The sequence below is a fragment of the Neolamprologus multifasciatus genome, chromosome 1, assembly GCF_963576455.1.
Source record: "Neolamprologus multifasciatus chromosome 1, fNeoMul1.2, whole genome shotgun sequence".
NCBI lineage: Eukaryota > Metazoa > Chordata > Actinopteri > Cichliformes > Cichlidae > Neolamprologus > Neolamprologus multifasciatus.
Genome location: NC_140439.1, coordinates 26,420,197 through 26,445,743, shown reverse-complemented (window position 1 = coordinate 26,445,743; position 25,547 = coordinate 26,420,197). Strand labels below are relative to the sequence as shown.

At 39.8% G+C, this 25,547-nt stretch overlaps 1 protein-coding gene across 1 annotated transcript; it reads right to left on the bottom strand.

Moving 5' to 3' along the window:
* Positions 1-30: 30 nt before the first annotated feature.
* greb1 (growth regulating estrogen receptor binding 1) lies at positions 31-23,194 on the bottom strand. The gene is given in 35 exon segments (XM_085174696.1): positions 31-1,613; positions 2,002-2,140; positions 2,297-2,497; positions 2,657-2,889; positions 3,426-3,544; positions 3,665-3,827; positions 4,329-4,533; positions 5,157-5,318; positions 5,415-5,551; positions 5,730-5,885; positions 6,054-6,156; positions 6,249-6,405; positions 6,571-7,048; positions 7,051-7,122; positions 7,277-7,482; positions 7,676-7,791; positions 7,911-8,262; positions 8,380-8,516; positions 8,629-8,822; positions 8,978-9,151; positions 9,299-9,496; positions 9,585-9,782; positions 9,862-9,990; positions 10,083-10,359; positions 10,606-10,742; positions 10,874-11,059; positions 12,810-12,932; positions 13,074-13,235; positions 14,232-14,354; positions 14,674-14,766; positions 16,319-16,501; positions 16,685-16,861; positions 17,311-17,391; positions 17,558-17,718; positions 23,032-23,194. Coding segments are annotated over 34 exon segments (5,889 nt in total). The 5' UTR covers positions 17,712-17,718; positions 23,032-23,194; the 3' UTR covers positions 31-1,449.
* Positions 23,195-25,547: the final 2,353 nt, after the last annotated feature.

Sequence of the window (25,547 nt, the reverse complement as noted above, 5' to 3'; positions counted from 1 at the left end):
TTATGTTATTCTGCCTGCCTCATGCATCCGTGCAGTATATATTTAGTTTTGTTACCCAGGACCAGCTGCCATTGGGGCTTTCATCCTCACTGTGGCTGGTGAAGTCTTCCTCTTCCATGTCATAAATGGCTGCTTGTTAATGAAATGTTCTTCAAGGCGTCTCCAAAAATCTGGCAGGAAATATTCCTTACATGTAACAGACAAAACAAAAAATCAACAAAGAAGCAGTTCAGTCCTTTTAGATGGTTGATATGTCAAAAAGCTGTGTAGTAGTTACGGATTTATTTAAAGCTATATTTTATGAAAACTGTCTTCTGGTATGAAAAAAACTATCTTCATGACAGTAAAAAAGCAGTTCTTAGTGTATCTGGACGAGTCCTTAGACTGTAATGTGTACTGTTGTTTTGACTGAGCTGCTAATGCTTGGGCAGCAAATGTTTTGGACTAAATTTATCAACAAGCGTTTTCTGGGAATGGAGTACTTGGGAGGAAATCTGAGAGCATCCACTGCTGCTGTACTATCCTGCTGCTTCAGGTGCTGATCTGACACCACATGACAGCAAAATTATATAGGACTGAAATGTTACATGGATAGGCTATAAAATCTTTGTACTTGAAGTATGCACTGGACCAGAGATAGACATATAATGTAGCTATTAAAGTTTGCTTTTTGTATAGAGTGAGCCTTTATGATGTCTCAGGTTTTACATTTAAACAAACACAAGTTATTTAAAATGTCTGTACATTTATACAGTTAAAAGCATACAAAATTGTACATACAAAATACAGTCAATTAATGTTTCTTATACATGTACAAACAAAATAATCACACAGCCTTCTGGAGCACAAAAAATGCCCTGCATCCGATATAAACAGCTCAGGATTCTTATTCTTGCACACACTGAAACAAATGTATTTTTTACATGATAACAATCTGATGAAATATAATTGAAAATATTTGATATGTAAGAACATACAAGCAAAACAAGCATCTACAAAAATAACCCTACAAAAATATCGACAGAAGCCAGCTACCATGTCACACAAACGATTGCCTCCACGTTCCTTAAAGCTCTCCGTGTTGCCTGCACCTGCAAAGAAATCTAAACACTGAGTAATTCTAAACAACTGAATCTGCAAACAGATATCACAAAAATCAAAAGAAGTACTGTGAGTTACGGAGCCTAGCAACTTTGTTTCAAGGATAAAAATGCCTCTTTCCTGTGCACATACATTCCCCAGACATCTCAGACAATCAGTATATCTTGCTGAGAACATAAATGTATTTCCAAAACATGAATATTAACCGATTTCATGGAGCAGCACATAAAGCTGAAAAAAAAACCCAGAACAAAAAAAAAAACAAAACCCTTTCCTGTTTTTGTTTTGTTTGACAATTAGTAATTTCAGTCCTGTCTACGACAAGCCAAAAGTGCACATCTGCTTCAGTTATATGTGTTTTCCAGTCAGGAAGAAGAGCGGCCGGTCCTCTTTGGCATTGGCAGTCTGGAACTCATCACTGAGCCTAAACCTCCACTCTTCTTCCAGCTCCAACCTGCCCACTGTCTCCCTCAGCGAGCTACGATCTGCGCTGATGACACACAGAGTTGCACCTAAAGCAAGCAGAGAGGAGGGAGAGCGACACTCTTTAACAACAGTGACACAGAGCAAGAAATAATTATCAGATACAACAACGAGAGCATGGCTTCACCTTTTTGAAGTACTTGCCTGATCTTGATTCCCTTTTTTTCTGTGATCAATATAAAGTGATAACTACTGACTAATTTGCTCTTATTTTGTGAGACTTAATGTAAATTATAACTGTTCTACCTTTACTGGTATTTGTTTACTTAAGTAGAAGTGAAGAAGATTGCTGGTCTGATATTCACAATGATATCAATCTGCTCCGAATTCTACACTGCACACTGCTTTGACTTCTTCTTAAATGAGTCACCTGTAACAGACACATGCTTATTGTTTATATTTGGTCTGCTGCTGCACCTTTAAGGAAGGTGAACTTCTTGAGGAACCCGGGAGTCACAAAGGAGTCTGCAAAACAAAGGAGGAGGCCGCTGAACAGCAACCCTGCTGTACTGATGTTCACAGAATGAGGTCTGGAACTCACAAAACACACAGTCACCTACAGGAAGCAAGAAGATTAGAGTCTTTATGAAGTGTGTGTTGAAATATAATATTAGATATTATGATATGATATTAGAATTTCTTATTTGTGTAATTTCTTTTTAAAACCATGTCTACATGTATGTGTAGATGTGGAGTGTGTGTATCTGTATACCTCAGGTCCCAGGTTAAGGTAGCAGTCCACAGACAGTACAGGGTGTGTGTAGTTCTTGGTGCTGAGTGGAAACAGTTTATGGCTGTTGTGCTGGAGATATTTTTCCAGAAGGAGCTGAGCTGGTGTAGCCAAGAAAAGGTGCTTACTGTCTGGGGCACAGATGTACTGTGAGGGGCTCACAGAGGTGGGAACATCTGTCATCTGGAGACAACATTTTTTGCTTATTAACAATAGCTTGTGAAATTAATACGTTTTTTTTATGTAATTGCAGAATGACAAGGAAAAAAATATCAATCACTATCTGTTGCCCAGTTTATGATTGCTAGTTTATGTTTTGATTTTGCTGACTGTGGACGATACCTTTGTCTTGATAATAAATGTTCTGTATCCTCCAATGGCAATCTGCTTCTTCATGACACTGAAGTTGTTGAACCTGCAGACAAGCAGCCCGGCACTGTGCAGCCTCAGAGTGAAATCGACGTCATGACAGGTGAAGCGGTTCTGGTCATACTGGATATTCTGACTCCGGTCAACATTTAGGAGGAAGAAGTCATGAAGATGACCTCGAGAGAAGGGTTCCCGCAGTACATTACCTGGTTTAATACAAAGGGAAAAAAGTTACCATAAATATTATTTTAAAGCACAAACAACTTATTTTAAATAGTTGCTTTTTTATGTGAAAAAAATAATCTGATCAGTAAGTTTGTTTGCCGGATTAAGTTAGAAAAATGCTGGAAAATAATGGAAGCAACTGTGATTTGTTTTCTTATATACAATCTGCTAAACCTGCTTTTGGTGAGGTAAAATACATCAAGTAAAGTTGGGTGCACCCATTGACCTTTTTACCTCTTCAATATCTCTTTTTACTTTATTTTCAGTTGTTTAAGAGAGACCAAGAACCTGTAATGTACTGCAATTTGGTAGATATTATAAAGTTTAATAATTTATTATGAAAATAATATTTTTCAATGAAGAAAAATTGATTTTTGCATGAATATAATATTAGTTATAGCGCTTAGAAAAAAAAAAGAAATTGCCAAAAATCAGTATCAGCTGGTCACAGGAAAAAAATCTGAAAAAAAAAAAATATTGCAGTCAGTGCATCTCTACTGCTATGGTCACCACTGACCTGTGAGCGCACGGCTGCTCCACTTCCTGATGCCACATAGACCATAGTGGGATAGGTCTGGACAGGCCTCCATGTGCTGTAGCACCTGTTTCAGTGACACAACGTGCTCTAGTGGGCCACTAAGGAAAACAGAAATCAAACACTGGTTGTGTTAAATCAAACCAGAAAATAAAACAACAAACAACAAGTCCTTTAACTCATACAATGAATTATGTTGTAAATAATCTGTCACTATGTACTTGCGTGCTTCTAGGTCTACTGTGTTCCACATAACACAGGAGTCATCAGCCAGGATGATGAAAGGCCAGACATCACCTGCTGGACCCCCTCCCTCCAAACGTCGGCTGCGTTCCAGCTCCAAGTTGTGATAGGAAAGCTCTTTAATCAGGAAGTGAGCAGCACCTGCGAGTTGGTTAAAAAACTTTAAAACTTGGGTTGACTGTAGCTGAGAAGAGCAGGTCATCTAATACTTGGAGGGTTGGTGGTTCAATCCCTGGCTGCTCCAGTCTGCATGCTAAGGTATTCTTGGGTAAGATAGCAACCCCAAGTTGCTCGCCATGCATCCATATGAATGCTAGATTAAGAGCACTTAGGCCTAGAAAAAAGGGCTCGTGTGAAGCTGTGTCAATGGGTGAATAAATAATAAAGTGCTTTAAGTGCTCAAGCTGAGTAGAAAACAGCTATATAAGAATAAGTCCACCAAAATGGTGATGAAGAAGATACTTTTGACTACTGCCTTATTCCATAAGAAGTCCCCACAGTTGATTGATCTGCATCATAGATTTTACACAGCATGGGCTTCATCATCCAGGGTAAAATCCTCCCATTTATTGGAGGTAAACTAACTGTCGACCCTCCAGACTATGGATAACAGTTTACTTATTACTAACATGAGTAAAATACCTATTCCAGCACCATTGAAGACAGTGGGCAGCACCAGCATGATGTGGTTGGGCCAGTACTTTTTGTAGACGGCCATCTCATATTCTTTGACCACCAGGATATGTAGATGAGAGGCTCCATCCATGGCGTGGTACAGGTTAAACAGACCGTGCTCGTGACGGCCAGTGGTTGGGGTGAAGATTGGACTCTTGATGCAGTCTGGGCTCTGGGAAAGAAGGGGGAAAATAAATTAAATAAAAATAATGCTAATAAAAAGAAAATTGTTATTTTTAAAATGTGGAATGTGGAAAAATAAATTAAAATAATGCATGCAGGCTATACTAACAGCGTCCTCAGGATACCCCAGGATTTTATTAAAAAAATATATAGATTATGTTGAATTTAAACTCTATTTAAAGTCCAGGTAATAGTCAGAGATCAGAGCATTTCTGACTGGTGCAAGAAAAAAATCTTGTAATTTCAAACAATACTTTCTCAAACCAGAATCTTTTGTTTGCATAATTTTGTGAAAACAAATAAGAACTGCTGGGCTAGTGGGACAATTTTAGCAATTGCTAAGCTATTTGCACCACCTAGTGGAACCACCTGGGTGTTGCACTGTGGCAAACCCCACAAATCGCTTGTCTGTTCACAGAAATAGTCAACAAAAACAGCGGATGAAAATGTTCATGGAAGCAGACAAGGCAAAGAATTCCTTTTAAATCTTGACACACAAAACTTCAACTAAATTCTACGTCTCTATTATAATTGCCGCCTTTTTCTGATGTGAGGTGAACAGAAAGGGGAACATTTATTTTCAATGATCAAGTTAAATGATCAAGAACACACCCAGTCAGAAGTGAGCGGCAGCCGCATGCTCTCCAGTTGGCCTCCGGGTTGGCTGAAGCTGAAGTAGTGCTCTTTAGACTTTGGGATGATGAAGTAGAGCTGGATCTCTTCCCCAAGCAGTAGATGAGTGAACGTGAAAGCATGCAGTGTTGACTCGCACATCTAAATTATGATTAGAGACAACTGTCATGTTCACATGTCAAAGATAGTTTGAGTGAGATTTTTTTAACTCTGTCTGCTTGCATGTACTGTCCTGACCTGGTATCTAGAGTTGAAGCCCAAGTATTGATGACACTGTTCGCAGTGATGATATGTGTTGTAGGCTGCATACTTAGACAACTTTATCCTAGCTGTCCGCCGACGTAGGTACACATCTTCCTGTCGCACAGGATTTCCTGGAGAACAAACAACCAAAGGCAGATAAGGACCAAAAGGCAGATAAGGACTGTGCTACCTGTTACAAAAGTAACAGGTAGCACAGCTACAGGCAATAATTTATACTATGGCACATATAGTTTTGGCTTTATGTTAATATATTGATAAATAGATCAAGTTTTTTCCAGCTTTACTTACCTTCAGAGTTCGGTTTATATCCAGGGCAGTATATGGTGCTGATGTCATCATATTTGGAGTCGTGGATGGTGTAGTCGAAAGACATCGTCCTCACAATCTCTGGGTTGGGCCAGGGAGCACTGGCTGGATGGTACTGCACTCCCTCTGTCTGGGAATCTGAAGATACAAAACATTTACAAATGAATACATTGAAAACAGGTTTATGTAGAATCTATACTGATTACTTAATAAATACTGACAGATATGATTTTATGATCCAAGCAGCAGCAAAAACAGTAACATAAGAATCTAAAAACTGGTGAATGCTACAGCAAATGCACTGACTGCAGTTGATGTCTTCTTCATCGTAGATATCCACCTCCATCAGCCTGATCAGCATGCGCGACAGAATGCCCAGGAAGTGCAGGTATGCTCCTGTCTTACCCACCTGATGTCGGAAAACAACAAAGGTAAAATAATGTAAATATAAAGTACAACATATGCTCGAGTTTGAATAAAACGAATGAAAACAGAAATCACCTGTGGGGGGCCACTGAGCAGCAACCTGCGAGGGTGGAAGTTGTCACTTCGGCCTTCTGTGCGATTGCTGCTGTCCATGTGGTACGAGCGAGGGACCGTCCACTGACGATAATAAAGTGACTGCTCTGTACATGTCATCATTTTACTCAGTAAAGGCCTGCACACAAAATACAAGATCGGTCACTAATTTGACCCACAAAATATTACTGTGGAATATTTTTTAGACTCTTTCAGTATCGCTGTTCTATATGCTCAATGTTCATATGAAAAACATGGAAATATACGCGCATATGTGTTATAAATTGTTGTATATGTCCCCTACCTGAAACTGCTTGCCCATGCAACAGACATGTGTGGCAGGAATGAAGTACATCGTGGAAGCCCGCTGCTGTCACTTGCAGTGATGACGTTGTAGAGGGCACGAGGCAGAAGCACAGAGGGTGGCCGACTCGCTCCTCGTGCCCAGGAGCAGCTCGGATCAGGCGAGGAGGCTCGCGGAGAGGACGAGCCTGATGATGTTGATTTAGAGCGTATTTGCATCTGGGAAAGTAACGGTTGTTGAGGGGGTATTTGAAGGTAAGGTTGAGAATTTGTTTGAGATAACAGCTGAATTTGAGTCTGGGACTGCAGCTGGGAGATCTGCTGAGACTGCGAATAACATGGAGCATAAGGTTGCGTTTGGGACTCTGGTGCAGTTTGGGGACATGGAAAAGACTGAGAGGAGCACTGTGGCTGAAGTTGAGTCTGTGACTGTGAGGAAGACTGTGGGGCATCCAAGGCCACTTTCTCAACATTTGGAGAGGTGGCGCTTGAGCAGGGTTAGGATCCAGAGCTCCACTATCTGGGCATGCCTGGAGTGGCTGGCTGGGCTCCCCTGAAAATAGAAGAATAGAATAGAAGCAGAAGAAAATATATAGCACGTTTGCTTTAAAAAAAAAGAAAAAAAAAAGAAGCATTTATCATTTTCTCAAACAAAATGAGTTTATCTATCTCTTTAGATATGAAATATAGATTTAGTGAAATCTTACCATTATCTTGTCCTTCCTCCTCTTCATTGTCAGTACTACTGAGTTTTTCAGCATCGCTTTCGAGCAGGTCACTTCCTGATCCAAGGTTTTGTGGTGGTCGTGACTCTTTCTTCACTAGATAAGCAGCCAGTCCCAACTCTTGTTCAAGAGTGGTACGCTGCAGGTATGAGCAGCTTATCACTCGAAGGTCACAGTACTTTAGCGATCTGTTGAAAGAATGACCCCTTTATTTAAGCTCAAAATTACAACTATGACAGCTTTTTTGGCTGTGATGCAAGAAAATGTGGGGTTATACCATTTTAATCTGTTAAGGCCAAAACAGAAAGTAACACTAACACTAATACTAGAACAAAGGTAAATACTGTCAGGGAGAGATGAATGAAATTCAAGTAAGCAAACCTGGGAAGTGACTCTCCTAATGGCTCAGCCCCTGAAAGGATCAGGATGCAAGGAAGGGCTTCCAGCTCCAAGTAGGTACGAGGAATCCAGTCAGCATCTTGGATCTTCAACCATTTCTACATGAAACAGAAGGACAAATCAGGCTACATGCAGCTTTCAAAGTATCTGAGAATTTTTTGTAGTTCTCTGCAGGTGAAATCATATATAACATATTTCTGAAGAATTACTACCCCACCTTGATCTGATCTGTAAAGGACTGTCCAATACTCAGAGCTTGCTTGGGATTCCCCAGTATGATTTCGAAATTCTCCTCCAAACCCAGCTGCTTCCTCACTCTGGACAGCCGTTGGTGGGCCCACGCTGCCAAAGCCAAAGAGGGGATTCGCACAAGTACCATGTGACCATGATGGGCTGGACACTGCTGTGCAGCATTGACCAGTGACTGTACAATTTCCATGGTCTCCACTGAAGTGTGTTTTTGGAGATTGTGGGAACGGTTGAACCTCCCAGACACAGCCATCAGAGCAACACAGTAGTGCTGGATCAAAACTGTGGTCCGGATCACAGCACTGTGCAGCTTTGGAAACCTGGAAATCACAGACAGAAATATCATAAAGCCTTCTTGCTGTATTCTTGATATCATTTTAAACTCCTTTTTTAATCATACAGTGTTTATGTGGATTTAACACATGTGAGTGCACAACCTTTCTTCCAAGGTAGCTGCCATGCTTTCAAATGAGGAATCATAACGCATCAGAGGCAGGCTGCTCCCTGAATGAGTCGACTCCAAAAGCTCTGACACACCAAAGTACCGTGTCCTCTCATGATACAGGTCCACATCCTGTATACACACAGCCAACAGATTTAGCCACTTGTGTGAACATATAGGCGTTGCTAGTCTAAAAATGTTACGCTAAAAGAGAGTACCAATCACATAGAAAAGTAAATCTTACATTACTAAAGGCAGACGGCCAGTGGATCTCGTTGTAGGGACTGATGCGGGTGCATTGTGTCTGAAGAGCAAAGGGAAACGAAGTGACGTGTAGAATCAGGATGTTTGTAGCATCTCTGACTTGTCGGGAGTTTAACAGTTGGTCCACAAGACCCAAACCACTATCTGAGCTGCTGTAGGTTGCACTGAGAGTGTTAAAGAGGGACAAAAGGGAAGAGATCCAAAGAGACTGAGTAAACACACTCGATTTGCTCTTGTTGTACCAGTTTTGATACTGTTAAAACAATGACAACTGAAAAACAATAATCATTACATTTTCTTTTTACTTTGCACACAAACCTGCTAATATCCCCAGTGGGCATGGTCGTGGACCAGGATGTAAAGTGTGTACGAGTTACTGTATGCTTCCCCGGATCAGGCTGTCATACGTGCCTGAGCACTGTGGTCCATCTTGACCACATAACGTTCAGCCTCTCTGTGAGAAACACATGCCTGGTCTAAACTGCCAAGCTCCTGCAGAACACCTGACAAATACAGAGCAACATCAAAACACAATATGTATAGGAATAAACACGTTCATTCAGATTCTTTTGATTGCTTTTTTTTTTTTTTTTTTGAAATAAAAGAAGAACCATGAACACGATTGCTGGCAAAAGACTTATATGACTAACCAGAGCTCCAGAGGTGGAGAATAGTCTGCTGAAATGTAACCTCAGAGGGCGGGACAAGGATGAGGAAGCTGACCCTGTCAAAGGAGCCAAGGTCCAGGTTCTGTGTGCTGGAGTCGGCTATAGCACAAACATGGGACAACAGCTTTCTAGCCACTGCCAGCTGGATGGGACGCACCTCTCGCCAATCAACAGAGTATTCTACACAAATACAAAAACACATTATAGGCCATGTCACTTGACTCTGATGTATCCACTTACTGTATCCACTAAGTCATGTGTGCTTTACCTGAACAGGTGTCTTTGGGACCTGAAGCTGTGTCTTTTGGGCTGTCTTTTGAAAGGTGTGTATGTGAGTCCTTTGGACTGTGTGTGACTCTGGGACTTTTATTACTCCTCTCCTCAGCTGATTCTTGGCTGCTGGATAAAGGAGAAGGCTCATTGCTGTCCAGAATGGCATTGTCCAGAAGGGAATCTATATCACCATCTGCAAAACATAAAGTCACACAACAAGTTAGGAAACAATCACTAAAACAGAGCAACAGGTCACAGATAGAGAGACACACCTTGTCCCAGGGAATTGCAGTAGTGGATGAGTTCTTGTGCAACACCAGTGGAGAGCTGATGGGCAATTTCTTTCAGACCCTGACTGGGAGAGAACATACTCTCTGCCAAGGCACGACACTGGTGCTTACCTACAATACAATACAGTACAATACACAAAGACGATAAAGACCACATTTTTCACATACAGTATAAAGGCATATACTAAAAATACAGATCCCACCTGTAACTACCACACAGGACTGCGTTTCCTGTCCTGGAGCAGTGACAATGATGACCACATAGTTGGTGTTTTCAAGCCGTCCTTCCATTAACCTGCTGAAAGTTAGATGGAGGCCTTGAGTCAAAGATCCTACATTCTTCCCCAACACTACCACGCCCTCACCATAAGATGATGCAGCCAGCTGGGCAAGCCAGGGAAGCTGGCTTGGGGTCAAGGGTTGTGGGCTTTGTGAGGGCAAAGACAGATACTGGGGGATCCCAGGCAATACAGGGGGGATCTGGAGACAGAGTAAGGCGAAAACTTTGTTAATTTATTGTCATTATGTTTTCTGTAATCTTTTTTCGCAAATATTTTGCATGAAAAGGTTATTAATATTTGCTTCACTGTACTAAACAACTGAAAAGAAAGCTGTGGTGTTATGAAGTGTTTAAAAAGCCCTGTAGATATGGACCTTAAAGTCTCCTAAATTCAAATACAGAAGTATAAAATTATTTATTTATTTTTATTTCTTGCAGCGTCTGACCTCTATGCCGTAGTGCCTCCCTGGGGTTCCAGTTGTTTGAGGTTGCTGGTACTGTCTGATCTCACTGAGGTGGGACTCCCTCCAGGATCTCATGAATATTTGTTCCAAGTCCTCAACCAGAGGCACCTGGTCAGACCCTTGAAAATAGAGGTGAGAAACAAAACTTAACATTTATTCATTTAAAACAGTTTAGCAAGTAAAAAAGCCACAGTTTTGATGAACTATTTACTACAACAGTGTGTTTCTGAAATAAAGATTGTATACTTACCAAGCTGAACAAGGTAATAGACAGTGAGCAGAATCTGCATCTCAGTGGACAGCGGTTGAATGGGTGATGGCCCATAGTGCTGGTAGACTCTGGGTAGTGTTTGTGAGCTCAGATAACAGCTCTGAAGTAGAGAACTGACAAGTACATCACTTACATTGCCAGTCAGCTGAGGAAGAGGGCCATGACCTGCATACATAAAAAACAGTGCAGAGATAAAATAAAGGAAAATATAGACATAACGGGGAATGAGGGAGAATGAAACTCAGCTGGAAATAGGATGGAAAAAAATGTAATTCAGTTTTATTTAGATACAATTCACAACAGTTGTCTCAGGTTGCTTGATATTGTAGTGAAAACCCAACAATATTAGAAAGAAACTTCAAGAACAAATCCCCATATGAGCAATTACAGTAGGATGGAAAAACTTATTTTTAACAGGAAGTAACCTCCAGCAGAAAAAGTCTCAGGGAGGGGCAGCTGTCCAGAGAAGAGCTCAGACAGAGACAGGACAAAAGAGAGAGCCAGAGTATAATCTCTGAATGGTTTAATAGAGTAGTGGTGTATAAACACTGTGATGACTGAAGTGCTGGGAAGTCCCCCAGCACCCAAAGCTTATTGCAGCATAACTAAGGGATGGTTCAGGGTCACTTGATCCAGCCCGAACTATAAGTTTTATCAAAAAGGAAAGTTTTAAGACACATCTTAAAAGTAGAGAGGGTATCTGGATCAACTGAAGACGTTTCAGGGTGTTTTTAGAGCAACCTGATAATCATGAATTACAATGAATGCATGAAGAAAGATTTTTAGGGTCAAGTACAATAACCTCAGTTTTGTAATAATTTATAATTAGTAAAATAAAGGTCATATGGGTCTTTATGTCTTAAAGGCTTGTATATATGTAAAATAGTAAGCATTTTCTGAAGTAATACATTAACAGACAAATGCAAATGAATAAAGTTGTTGGTGCAGAAAAGGCAAAAACTGAATGCAAGAAAAAAGGAAAAAAGAGACATAGGTGACCTATGTATTTGTATTTTTCTTCAGTTAACACAATGAAGTCTGTAAGCTGGTTTAGGCAGGACCTCGTACTCTTTGGCCTCACACAGACTAAACTGGACCAATTTATCTATTTACGTAGCAGACTTTCTCACCTTTACCTCGGGCATGTCAATACTGGTGCTGTCCTGCATCACCGCCTGTTATTTCAACTAATCTACTGCTCCAGCACCCACAAGAAGGCTCCAGCTGTTGATTTGTCCTACATAACTCACAACCTCAGTCTTACTTTTTGGCAGACTGGAAGACTTGAATGGAAATACTGTGACGGAATGAACCAAATATTTAAAAAACACAACAGGTGGTAAGATGTTGGCTGGCGTGGTGAAGGGCAGATAGGTTAGGAAATTTAGTGAAAACACAAAGTTAAGTTTACAGAAAACAAAAAGGGGCTAAAAGGGTGGAGGGTGACCAACACCATCAGGTGTTGGCTGGGCTCTGATCCATGAGGAGGGGCAAGCTAAACTAACTTTTGACTAAAAATCTCACACGTAGGAAAAGCTGAGTTCAGCTGAATGGAAAATGATGATGAAATACAAGCTGGATGTGGACTGTCACAAATCCAAATAATCTTGTGAAACCTAACAGCATGTTCTCTTACTCAAGTGCAACACATTCCTAATCCATGAGTCCGCGAGGACCTGCTTGGGTCTGAGTGACATTGATTACATCATCAGAGGCAAGCTCCTTGCAGACATCTGCATGTCCTCCAGTTTATTGCAGTACCTACACTACAAGGACACCAGCAGATCATTTTATCCAGGCAGACTAAAATAAATAATATAGGAACTACCACACATTCATGGCATCCACAGTTGACCAAGTGTGAGCACAATTCCAGCCCTAGTAAGGTAGAGTAGCTCTCACTCGAATTTCTAACCTTTGAAAATGACAGGTTGCAGTCTGCAGGTTTGCAGCAGCTGATCCGGAACTATTACTGGCACCTCTGGGGGAGAAAGCGGTGTTGAGATCCACTGTGATGAACCCTGTTGGGCTGTAGTCTCTGCATACAGAAGGAAAATATAAATATTTAGACAGTATAACACACAAGAAGATCATACAACACACAACTGTCTTGTTGATACATTTATCATAGTAAAAGTCATAGTAAAAGTAAAATATAGCCTTTTTTTCCTGATTGTACCTGCTCTGGAGCCGTTGGTGGCGACAGAGGACACTGATAATGTTGATGAGGCCAATGAAGATGGTGGCGTTTTCGCTGTGCTCTCAGGCAGACTGCTGGTAGATGATTCAGGTGACCAGCCCTTGTGCCTCTTTTTGGGAGGCCCAGTATTTACATGTACCCCTGAAAGATGAAGAAAAAGAAAAAGAAAAAGCTTATTAATATTAGATTTAAATCTTTAAATTGCACCACTTTCTTATTTTTTCCAGATGCACAAACTCTACTTCTCCTACATGTTTTGACAGTTAATTTGTTAAATTAGATTTTTTTTCTACAACTCAGGTTGTTTTAGGATTGATTTTCTGTAAAACATGGAGTAATCTTGGTCAGTGCCACGTGAAACAAACCAACAGAACATCTGCTCTGCGATTTTTGAAAAAAAATCGCAGAGCAGAGAAAAAGAAAAGAGAAAAAAGAAAAGAAAAAAGAATTGCATCTTAGTCATGCATCAACCTGTCTTTTCCTCTACAGTTTCTGTTGTAATACTGTAATATAGGGGACACATAAAAGGCCCACTTGTTAAAAGGACCATGAAAAAACAACACTGACAGGAAGGAAGCTTTTCAATAAGAGAGAAAGCAGGAAAAAGAAGATGAGACGGGGTATTTTACAACCTTTGTTTATAGAGGTGACAGACTGAAGCAGAGGGAGGGAGAAAGACAGAAAGACAGACAGAAGAAAAAGGGGATGTAGAAGTTTAGTGCCTGAAGTGCTGGCAAATGAAAGCAGGGAAAACAAAAGACATCCCTCTGCAGACAATGCAGCTGGCTGGCGTCTGTAAAGCAGGGGTGTTATAACACACACACACACACTCACACACAGTGTTTTGACTGATGGAGGCAGGAGCTCTGCTTTGAGAGGTGAGAGGAAACCCTTGGGAGGGGGTCAATGACAATAGGCACAACACTCAATGTGTTTACATGCACACAGAAGCCAAGAGATCAGGTTAAAACAGCAAATTAAAAAATTCTGCAACACATTACATAAGCTGTGTATGCAACTACTTTATGAGATATTAGATTTGTAGCATAACCAAAACCCCTTTAAACAAAATATCATCTGTAAGCCTTTAAACCAACATGGAATAAACTGCAGAAGTCACCGGAGTGCACAGTGTACCTGTAGCTGAGGGTCTTCCAGGCCCTGACTGATTTAAAGATGGCTGAGTATTGGAGGGAACAGCCTGGTTGTCATTTATCAGAGTGTGGGAGACGTCAGCTGTTTGTGTCTCCGTGTGTGAAGCTGCCATTAGCAGAGACAAACAACAAAGTTGAATCAAAATAATCAACAGTAATGAATGAAACTTTTCATTGAAACTATTTCTGTAATAATTGCATTCACTCTTCACTTTAGCTTATTTAAGCAAAATACAGATTGTCTGTTTACAAATTTTTGACGTGCCAATAACCCTGAGCAGTCTTGTGTTTAAAGAAGACTTGCACCCTGAAAATGATTAAATTAAATCTTTTTTAATACAAACAAAAAATGATGACAAAAAAACAAAAAGGAACCCAAGAATCATCTTGTCTTTCCTGGAGCTTATCTCTGTATTGTTTGTTACCTGATGGCTGGCTCAATGCTTGATTTGGCGGCTGTTCATCTGGTGTCGATTGGCCTTCTGAGAGGGTGGGTCCCAACTGTCTCATCCTGCCATCTGATATAGAAAAAAATATCACCACTGAGACAGAAACGCAGCAACAAGCTTCTGTAATGGCTAGCTTTAAATGTGTGTATGCATCAGTGTGCAGGTGTGCGAGGTTCATGGGAAGACAAAGTGTTCCAATCATGGTCTGAAAGTTCAGCAAAGTTATCCAGACGGCATAATAATAATGGCATCCTTCTTTAAACTGGGCTCAGGGAGGAAGGCATACTAATAAGCAGTCAGTGAGAGTTACAAGCGCATCAGAAAACCATGTAGCAGAAGAGATTAAAAACAGTATCGAGTAAAAACGCAACGGTCCTGGAGACGTTTGTGGGGAACGATGACGATAACTTACTTAACCAGCCAAACACATGAACTTCCGTCACTGGGTTTAACCTAGGTTGGTTTATTATTAAACAATAAGCAAATAGGAAAAGAGCTTAATCCATGAGCACAACATATATATTCCACACTTCTTAATATCAACACTCCTTCGTGGTTTGAAAACGAGCATTAAGAGATTTCTTGACTGGTAATATTGCAGCAATACATACCCCGAGCTCCGATTTTTGTTTTTAAAAAAAGTCTCACATTTTACTCCTAAACTTCGGGATTAACAAATCATGAAAAAAAACACAAGCGCTTTCACTTCATAAAAGTTCATCAGTAAACTATTATGCCTCTGTCTACAGTCTACACTCTCCATTATGACCTCTCACTTGCCCTTATGGCTTTACTACTTATTCACTTGGTTGGGAACACATGAGCCAAAGATTCTACACAATGGATAATTATTTTGAATATGATTTGTTTGTAGATGTTAAATGAATAAAAAAAACCCCAATGCTGTATATGTATATGACTAAGCTATAGCATTAGCTGTGAGAGTTTGGTCATTGTTTACACTAAAACAAGCATTGGGTGTTTTGTTTTTTTTGTCCTAACAATGCTAACTGAAATATACAGAGAAAGATTTTCAAAATAAAATCAGACCTTGAGACCTTCTCATAAAGTTAATTAATCTGTCAATGAAACCATCATTTAGTGGCAATGTTTTTCATTCCCTGTCTTTAATTTGAGCGAAGCAGTAAAAAAAAAATTATCAAGATTCATTTATTTTATTCAATGGACTACTACCTGTTTAAAAATAAATACAAAAGACCACAAATTAAAACAGCAGAGAGCACCTTTTATTTTTACTGCATCATGATGCTTTTAACAGTCCACTTTTTATTCTGAGCACTTGTTATCTTTAAGAGGGGATAGGGCTCATCTATAAACTGGTGGAAAATGGTAAACTGTATTTCAAGGCAGATCGAGGTTCTGCCCCGTGCTTTTTGTGAATCCTATTTAATGCAGATGTTAGAGTTATGCAGAAGATGGACACCAGTAATTGCTGAATCTAAATCTGATCAAAGACAAATGTTTCTTGAAAAAAGACAACGTTCATGCACATCTGTGACCTACAGTGTTTAGTCACTACAATTGAATAAATCGGTGTTTGTGCTACAATCAGGAAGTCAACTTAACTGTCTGACTACATTAACATGTGTGCACCTCTTACCATTTCCCCTCCAACAGATGGGAGCTCCTCTGACGAGCAAGCCCTGGCTGTTTCGGTACAGATAGTACTTCAAGTGCTTCTGTTTCTTGGGCTGGGTGTTGAGCTTCAGGTTAATGTGATTGGAGAACTCTGTGAAATAGCGGAAACCTTTCTCTCCACAGCCCATACAGTTTCCTGAGAAACCTGTTGGGGGTACCAAAATAAAAAAAAAAAAATATTACAATAAAAAGTATATAAAATAAAAAGTATTTTTTGCGTATCCCTACATTCACACAGACCGAATGGCACAAATGCACTCTTTATTTTCCTCTTTCAGCTGATTTTTTGTTAACAGCACCAATTTCCTGTTTCAGTCTTCTCCCTCACCCAACAGTGCATAACGACCCCGTTCGTCTGGCAGGAAGCGGCGGTCCACAGCGCAGACCAGCAGGTTCTCAGGAAGAGAAGGAGACTTTACTCCAACCAACATGAACCCAGGGGGTACATCCAAGGGATCAGAAGCAAGGGAGGACAAGCGAAGGTCCTTGCCCGCTTGACAAAAGCCTGTGGAGTGGAAAATCAGGACAGAAAAGTGATTTTCAGTAAATGAAAGGGCAGTGTGGCTTGTGATTGACAGTCCAGGGTGTAACCTGCGCTTCATCCGATGACAGCTGGAGCAGATTCTGCACCCACACATCCCTTAATTGGATAAGTGGTCAAGAAAATTAATAAATGAGTAGTAGATTTTTATCGTATTTATTTTTATTAAAGAGTGAATACAAAATGAGACACAGAAGACAGCTCAACTCAAGAGTAGGTACAAATCCTGATTTTTTCTCCATTACTTCACCCATCATGTACAACGCATTCACAGAGGAGGTAACGCCTAAAAGGTACATCTCCTTGTCACTGTTCCAGCTCCGAATCCTATTTATAGTCACTATCTTGCACATGTATTCCTGAGAGTGTATGTTTATTGGTTTTATATGGTGTTTATGTGTATGTATACAAACCGTCAGTGGTGCAGCATCCCTCAGGTGGGGGCTTCATCTGGTAGGGTATCGGAGGACTATTAGACTCTGAGCCATCTTCATCTGTTTAGCATGTTTGAAGCACAACCAAAATCTTTACATTTTCAGCATAAAAAACGTGACAGGAAAATAAAAACTAAAGAAACTGAGATTCAGCTGAACATCAGAAAGTCATCAAACCCTTGTGTTGTTCAAAATATCATTTCTCATGACCATCCATAAAACCCACCGTCACGTGCCAGTGGCTGCTCTGTTTCAAGGTATAACTGTGAGAAGACAGGTCGGGGTATTATGGTGTTCGACCTCAGCGATGCCTCAATGGAGTTATGGAGGACCTCCTCAAAACGTGTGGTCCGCAGCTGGCCTGCATAAGAGTTCCCCATTGGTGTCCTGTAAAAACAAAGTGACCTTATCTTGTGATGAACAGCACAGGACAATTTGTCCATGCTAATGGTATTTTTTTTTAGTTACTTTAGAAAAAGAAACTGCAAGATGGGAAAAAGACCACATAGAAGTTCTGTGATGTTTGTGGTTTCTATGGAAGATGATTTCAGAGGAAGAGGATTTCAAGACTTCTTAAAAAAATAGCTATGTTATATTTTTTTTCTTTGGTCCAGGTGCATGTTTCAAGCACACACTTCAAGTCTTATTTATCATAAATAGTTAAAAGGCCTCCTTTTAAGGTAGAATTGATTTTGAAGCCCTATGATATCATGATTACATTTATTCTTTAACACTGTTGAGTAACACACACAACCACATACACACTAAAAATAATCAGAAACACATCTAGTCACAGAGAAACACACACACACACACACACACACACACACACACACACACACACACACACACACACACACACACACACACACACACACACACGTCTAAACAGTGGTTACTGGTGGATGGAATCTGTCCAGACAGCATGACATAAAATCAGCTGCACTGACAGTGTCAGGGCACCCTGACCTAGACACTACCCCCTCCCTCTGTTTTTCTCCTTTCTGCTCTAGTGCATCTCTCTCTCTCTCTCTCTCTCTCTCTCTCTCTCTCTCCGCTCTCTCCCTGCTTCGTTTCGCTTCTCTACTCTAAAACAGATGAGACTGTTTTTCTTTTCTTTTTTAAAGTCAATTACACAATAATACAAAATGTATTAAAACACTGAGTATTTTCATAAAAGACTTCTGTCAGAACTAAATGTGCTGCAGAGAGAACAAACTGATTCAACACAGGGGAGAAAAAAAACAACAAGGCTGAACAGTAAACACCAACTTAATCTCCCTCCTCCAAACCTCTGAGTGCTCATATACTAGCTGCTACAAGCACAGACCCACACAAGCTGCACATTACTGACTGGCAAACCTGGGTACACGAGCCAGCAAATAGTAAGAAACCCGAAGGGTAGATTCATTTCTTTTTTAATGGCTTGCATGTCAGATTACAGCCTTAAAGCTGAGTAAGTACCTTACACTATGGTTCTCTAAACCATGAGGCTTATGTACAAAATCTTTAAAAGCCAAAATATGACATCCAGTTTTAAATATCATGGTATATGAATTAATGAGTAACAGATGTTAGTTTTCTGTCTCAGTTTTCTGTAATTTCAGCTTAAACAAATAGTCTTTAACTTAAACTGACATGAACTACCATTTATAATAAAAACTGCTGTATTCATTTACTTAACTGACCTTTAAAGAGTTTAACATCTTCACAAAAATTAAACCTGGTTAAACTTTTCCCTAAACATCTATCTATCTGTTACTGGGACAAGTCTTCTCTTGATTTCAGCTTTATTTTCTCATCTTGAAACACTTCTTGGAAAGAGACACACACATCCTCTCTCTAACATTTCCCATACACATACCTTACCAGTCAACCTTCTGCTTCCACACTTTCATATGTAAAGAAGCAGAGCTGGCTTTTAATGCCTTGCACCGTCTTGTAGAGAGCAGAAAGACAAAAAGCCCTGTCATAACACAGTCGGGACTGAGAGGAAGTAATCACACCTTCTACCAAAGTGCAGTCTGATCTTTTTACAACCACAGAAAGAGACTGTGGGGAGGGAAATGGAAGGGAAAGCAGATTAAAGCAAAGAGGTGTACTCCACCTTTTACTGAATCTTAACCAAAATCCTAAACTTCAAATAGGCAAATGCTGTCAGTCTAAGGAAACAGAATTGGCTTTCCCTTGAGCTGTGTGGTGTGGTTTTGTAGCTACTTGTTAATAAAAAGTGGCTCCTTGTGCTATCACTTCAAAGACAGATTTTCTTCACATATTGTTATGGGACAGTCCGATTTAAAAAGGCTCAAAGCATACAAAGCACTGACAGCAATCTTCTTCTGGGACTTGTATTGTTCAATAAAAATGCCCTCATCTTTAATTTCTAGCTGCACATCTAAGGAGCAAGACATGATGCAGATTCTTTACTTAAGTAAAAGTGCCAACACAATGCAAAAACTTGCTAAGAATTAGCAGGAACACTACTGTAGCATTAATGCATTTTACTGTTGTAGATGCTTTTGTTTCAGCCACTTTTGATCAAGCTGCATATTTTTCAGTATAGCAATGCATCACATGCTAGAAGATCATTGTATGTTTGTAAAAAGAGAACCAAATATCTCTAAACAGTCCCCTTTTTATTAGCTCAGAAACATTTTTTGTCACGATTTTGTGACAATGCAGTTTACAGTTAATGCAAAAGGGGGTTTAACGTAGTTTTTATATAAAAAGGAATAAAAACTTTTCTTAATGGGATGAGTAAACCTCATCTTCGAAGCTGTTTCTGAAATGTACTCGAGTAGGAGTGTAAAATACCTAGGTAAAGGACAAATAGTCTAGTGCTATTGATTCAGTTACATTCTATTATATTACTTCTGTACTCTTACTGTTATAGGTCCTAAATGAATTCTTTTTACTACATGTTCCAAGCAAAACAGAGATCACTTACACATGAAGGAAGACATGCAGCCGAGATGACAGAAATTATCTCTAAACGAAAACTTTTAAGGAAGCTTTGTTGATCTTTTCTCCTCCCATCTCCCCCACCTTCCTCTCTCCTTGGCATGGAAGTGGGAGATCCTTTCAAGTCACCACCACCCCCCACCACCCTTCCCTTCTTCTCTTTCTGCCTCTGTTTCACCCTGGGGAGAGAGGCACTATTGTGGTGGTTTATGACCTCTTGGACCCTGTTCCCACTGCTGGCTTCAAACACAGCACCTCACACATACAAACCTGCAGTTAGGATCCTCCCAAAGCTCTGAGCACCACGCAATCCACACACTGCACTTTGCCACCAGTACATTTATATTGAGAACTTCAACACTTTTAAATAAATGGATGTAGCTGCCTTTAAATAACAAATGAAGAAGATGAGCTCTATTTGTTTATTTTCTTTTTTTAAATGAAAAAAACAACAACAACAACACACAACGCACATCTCGTGAGTCCCTACTTGCTAATATATGCAAACTTTCATGCACATGCTGACTTTTGAGGGCATGGATGAATTTGATTCGGAGACGTCTCATGACCGTGAGGTCAAAGGGGGGTTTAGATAACAATGTTTAGCTAAGGCTTTGATGTGGCTTATACTTCTTATACACATGTGCACATGCAGGCACTCGCGCATGCTCTCTCATAGGCTCTAGCTCAGCTGACACAAAAGGCTTGTCTTGAGGGGTGAAAGGTCATCCCGGGGAGGTCAGATAAGAACCCCAGGCTCTTTCTCCGTTGGCCAGGCACACATACCAGCCACACACAAACACATGCAGTAGCTTTTCTTTCTTTATGTTCAGTCAGACATGAAGGGTTGCAGTCTCCACACACCGCAAATATACAGCCATAAATCTTTGACTTCAGAGGACATTATATTAATTTACATTACCTTTCTGAAGACTAACTCTAAATTCAACTTTTAATTGCCTAACCGGAACCTAACCTTGAAACATGTCCTCAGCTTTATATTTAATTATTTACCTCATGGATTTTAAAAAAATTGTTCCTAGAAGTAAGACATAGCCAAACACATACGATACCATTACATAACATTTCCTGTTAATGATCCTGTTAACACTGTTGGTCATATGCATATATTCAGCTAATTGTGCATGTGACTGTGTGAGAGAGATAAGACGATAAGGCAAAGGAATGTCGAACACTGTCAGCTGGTCAGTACTGCATGTCTTTCGGCACCGAACAGCAGAAATGGAAAAGAAAAAAAAGCCTCCAGCTTTGCAGATGCTCTGTGAGCACTGAGCCAAAGCCTGCCACATATGTAAGGGGAAGCCAATAATACACACACAAAAACACACAAGCGGACCTTTTGATAGGTCCATAACTGACCACTGACCCACAGTAAATGCTTTCATTCACACTTTGCTCAGCTGACACAGAATCGATGGTGAGGGAGCCAACTGGCCAACTGGTCAGGCAACTCTTCAGCGAGCCATTCAAGCAGCCATCCACACATTGCACTGGGAAGCCACTCAGCCAACCACTTGCCTTTGCCAACACAAAGATATCCAATCACTGAAACTCAGCGATTTTTCACTGATGTTTCTTTCTGAGCATGCCTACATGTACATCAATTTTATAATAAAACAACATTGCATCTGACAACATACAGTACACAATACATCTGTTGGTGTTTGTGCACAAAAATAAATAGCTGGAAGGGACTACAAAGCTCCAACTCCCTGAATTTTCAGTGTCTGCTACGCCTGCTGCTTCGCTATCTCACTCAGCGTCCTTGAGCAGCTTTTGTTTCTTCTGTTCTCTCTATCATGCATGACTCCAGGGAAACTTGTGTTGTCTACATGCATGCAAAATCAGTATGAACCTGCACCTTACGATTTAAAAGAGTTTAGCTGCAGGATGACTTACAAAGTGACTAAAAAGGGTCCCATTACCCAAATATTATTTGTGTTATTTACTCTGTATCAAAATTGAGTTTAGCTACACATTACACCTAACATGTAATACATTTTCATGACACAAAAATATTGATGTACAGGCTGTAACCACTGTGTTTAAGGACCTAATAGAAGAGAAAAAAAATAGGCAATTTCCAAGACAACACATGGTCTGTTGACACATCTACATAGATAATAAACAAAGTAACATAACAGGAGTATAAATGTCTCAACAAGTAGACATCATTATTAGTTCATCTGACAACCTGCAGCCCAAATTAAACTTTATTTAATAAGTCAAACTGACATTTTGAAGATATAAAATTAAGACGTGAGTTTGGAAAATGAGGTCAGACCTTATGAGAAACTTTTTCATTACGTTGGTACAGTAGGAGATGGGGACAAACTATATGCACTAGCAAACATAACTAAATCCTAAAATTTGCTGCCCCAGCTTTTACAGGATGCAGCCTTGAATACGAAAGCAAATAAGATATGGATCTATGATTAAGCTGCCAACCTAAATCCTATATTACACAGACAGCCGTCCCTCACTATTAAATAAATACAAACGTAAAAGGTTAAAGGCACATACACCACGAGGGTTTCAAGCAAACAGTGAAGACACAGCGCCACAGCTCATACCCACTCTGTTCGCAGTGATCACTACAACATCATCTACAACCGAACTGGCAGAGAATGTTTTTCATCAGCAAGAAACCCAAAATGATAATGTGTCATGCCTACAGAAATAACACCAAAAAATAAACTGGCTACTGAGCGCACTTACCTCTACGATTCAGCGAGAAAAATCGAGCAACTACTCTTCAAGAAAAGCCTGCAAGCTAATCTGGTGTGTCACCATGTCTCCAGTGCGAGACCTACAGCGGGACTGGGGATCGCGCGTGTCATCACCTCTGATCCTCCGCATGGAAAGGTCCCCCCTCCCCTTCCCCCTCCCTCCTCAACAATGGTACAGTCCGACTGCGAGCGCTTGCTTTTTTTTCCTTTTTTTAAAAAACCCTAATTCATGTATCTTTTTCTTCAAAAGCAACAAGATACCATTGCTCTGTTACTGTATTATTATTATTATTATTATTATAAGGAGCGGACAACAGTAAAGCTGTGGGAATTTTTTTTTGCAAAAGTTATTTGTCACACAATGAGCTCCCCTGAAAAAAAAGAAAATGGTTCAAAAATGTTTAGATGGGAATTTTCCCCCTCGTTCTCTCTTTCTCCTAGCTAGCAATTAAATAATTAGTCAGCCTTTCGACAACCATTTCGACAACCAATGAATCCTCTCTGAAGTTTCAAAGAAAAAAACAAACAACCCAAATTTACACTTAAAAAAAAAATAGAATCGTGGTGATAAAGAAAATACTCCAATGGTACAGCCATGCAAAGTGAACAAGGAATAGACTGAATGGTTTTACCTAAATTAACCTCCTTTCGCCTCTATGTTTTCACCCGCTTTTGAGAGAATCAGGTCTCAAGGGAAATAAAATTATGAAACAGGAGAAAACGGTTGTGAAAACGGATTCAGTTGAACACGAAAAATCGTCTCTCCTGTATTAGGAAGAATTTAGTGGACCAATGACTGTGCCAACGAAAACACAAAAAGCAAGTAGGTGCATATCTATTATAGGTACTGCTATTTATTTGATGCTTCAAGACTCTTTAATTCACCAACAATATCAACGTTTGACATCTTAATGAATCACGTTACTTTGATTATTAACGTCAGTTTTCACGACATGGTGCTGCAATTGGTCACTGGGACATAGTCAAAATGACATTTTCTCAAGAATATGTATGCTGGTTTTAGAGGTTAGGATACAAAACGACATTAGGCTCCAAAAAATGACTGCATTTATATCGTTTTTTGAGATTCACTGTCATTCGCTTAGAATTTTACACTAAACACTCCGCAAAACCCTTAACTGTGTCTCAGATAAATTCACTAAAAGAAGTCTACCTTTTAGGGGTTCAGAATCTTGCTCATCAAAACTTTAATGTGGAGGCCTGGGGATCGAACCACCTACCTTCTGATTAGTAATTTAACCGCTCCTGAGCTATTGCAAAAAATAAGCTTCCCCGATAAATAACGTTCCATTAATAGTTTAAAAAAAAATGCACAAATGCAAAAGTGTACTACTTACACCTAACTTTCTTTTCTTACAGTTCAGCTATTGAACGCTAACGTTTGAGGCTCACACAGCAGTCATTTGATAGATCTCTGTCGCCCTCTAGTGGACTAAAAATGAGCTTATAGTGTGAAGCATGAGAGGACCCAGGAATACTGCTAATAATCAAAGATGATTGGAACTGTGTTTTTTAAACATACTCATATTTATCTCAAAAATAAAAAATAAAATAAAACCACATCGTACAGCCAGTGAATGAAACAAATGCTGCAGATTTTAAATTCCTGCAGTTGAATATTGCTTGTTTTCTTTAAACAAGCAATATTAAACAAGTGAAGTTTAAGTGAGTATGATGTGCAGAAAAAAAAAATAAAAATGAACTCTCTTCTGAGAGTAAAAAAAGAAAGCTGCGCATCAGGTGACCACTCTCTTTGCTTTCATCAACATGGGTAGTAGTGTCCATGTGGGAAAAGAGCATGCCAAACAAGAAAAAACCCACCTACACAGCAGCACAAATACTCATTTCTCATTCATCATTATTCCCCACCATATTCCCCTATGACACATTAAGCCTCAGCGCTTAAGAAGTAAAACTTCATGTGACAGAAGTAATATTTTTATTTGTCTCATAAGGTTAGCTTTGTTAGTCCCATAGAACCCATTTAGGGAGCACAGTTGCAGCAAATGCAGCTGTGGCTGTGTTATGCTGTAGATAGGAGCTTGAATCAGTCCTTTGGGTGCTGCTGCATTGGGGAGTCATTTTTGTTTCTAAGTTTTGCACAGAATTTCTATCAGTAACAGCTTAGAGGCAGGTCCTATGTAAATAATTCTAAAAACAATATAAAATCTAAAAATGTACAAATATTTGTATATCTCAGGTGCAAATGCAAACGTTATGCATTCTTCATGTGACAAATAAATCTAGATCATATCATACCTCAATCACTTTTGTGAAATATTAATTTATCATTTATAACAGATGAAATAAATGCCATATTACACACCAACCTCAAAATCAAAGTCAGTGGTGTGATTCATTTACTAAAACAATGTGCAGGGATACTTAAAAAAAAATCCAGATATTTGTAAAAAACATAAACATTTTCCCATGTTATCCTCCCTGCTGATTACAGTTTATATTTTGTCACAGGGATTCTCATAC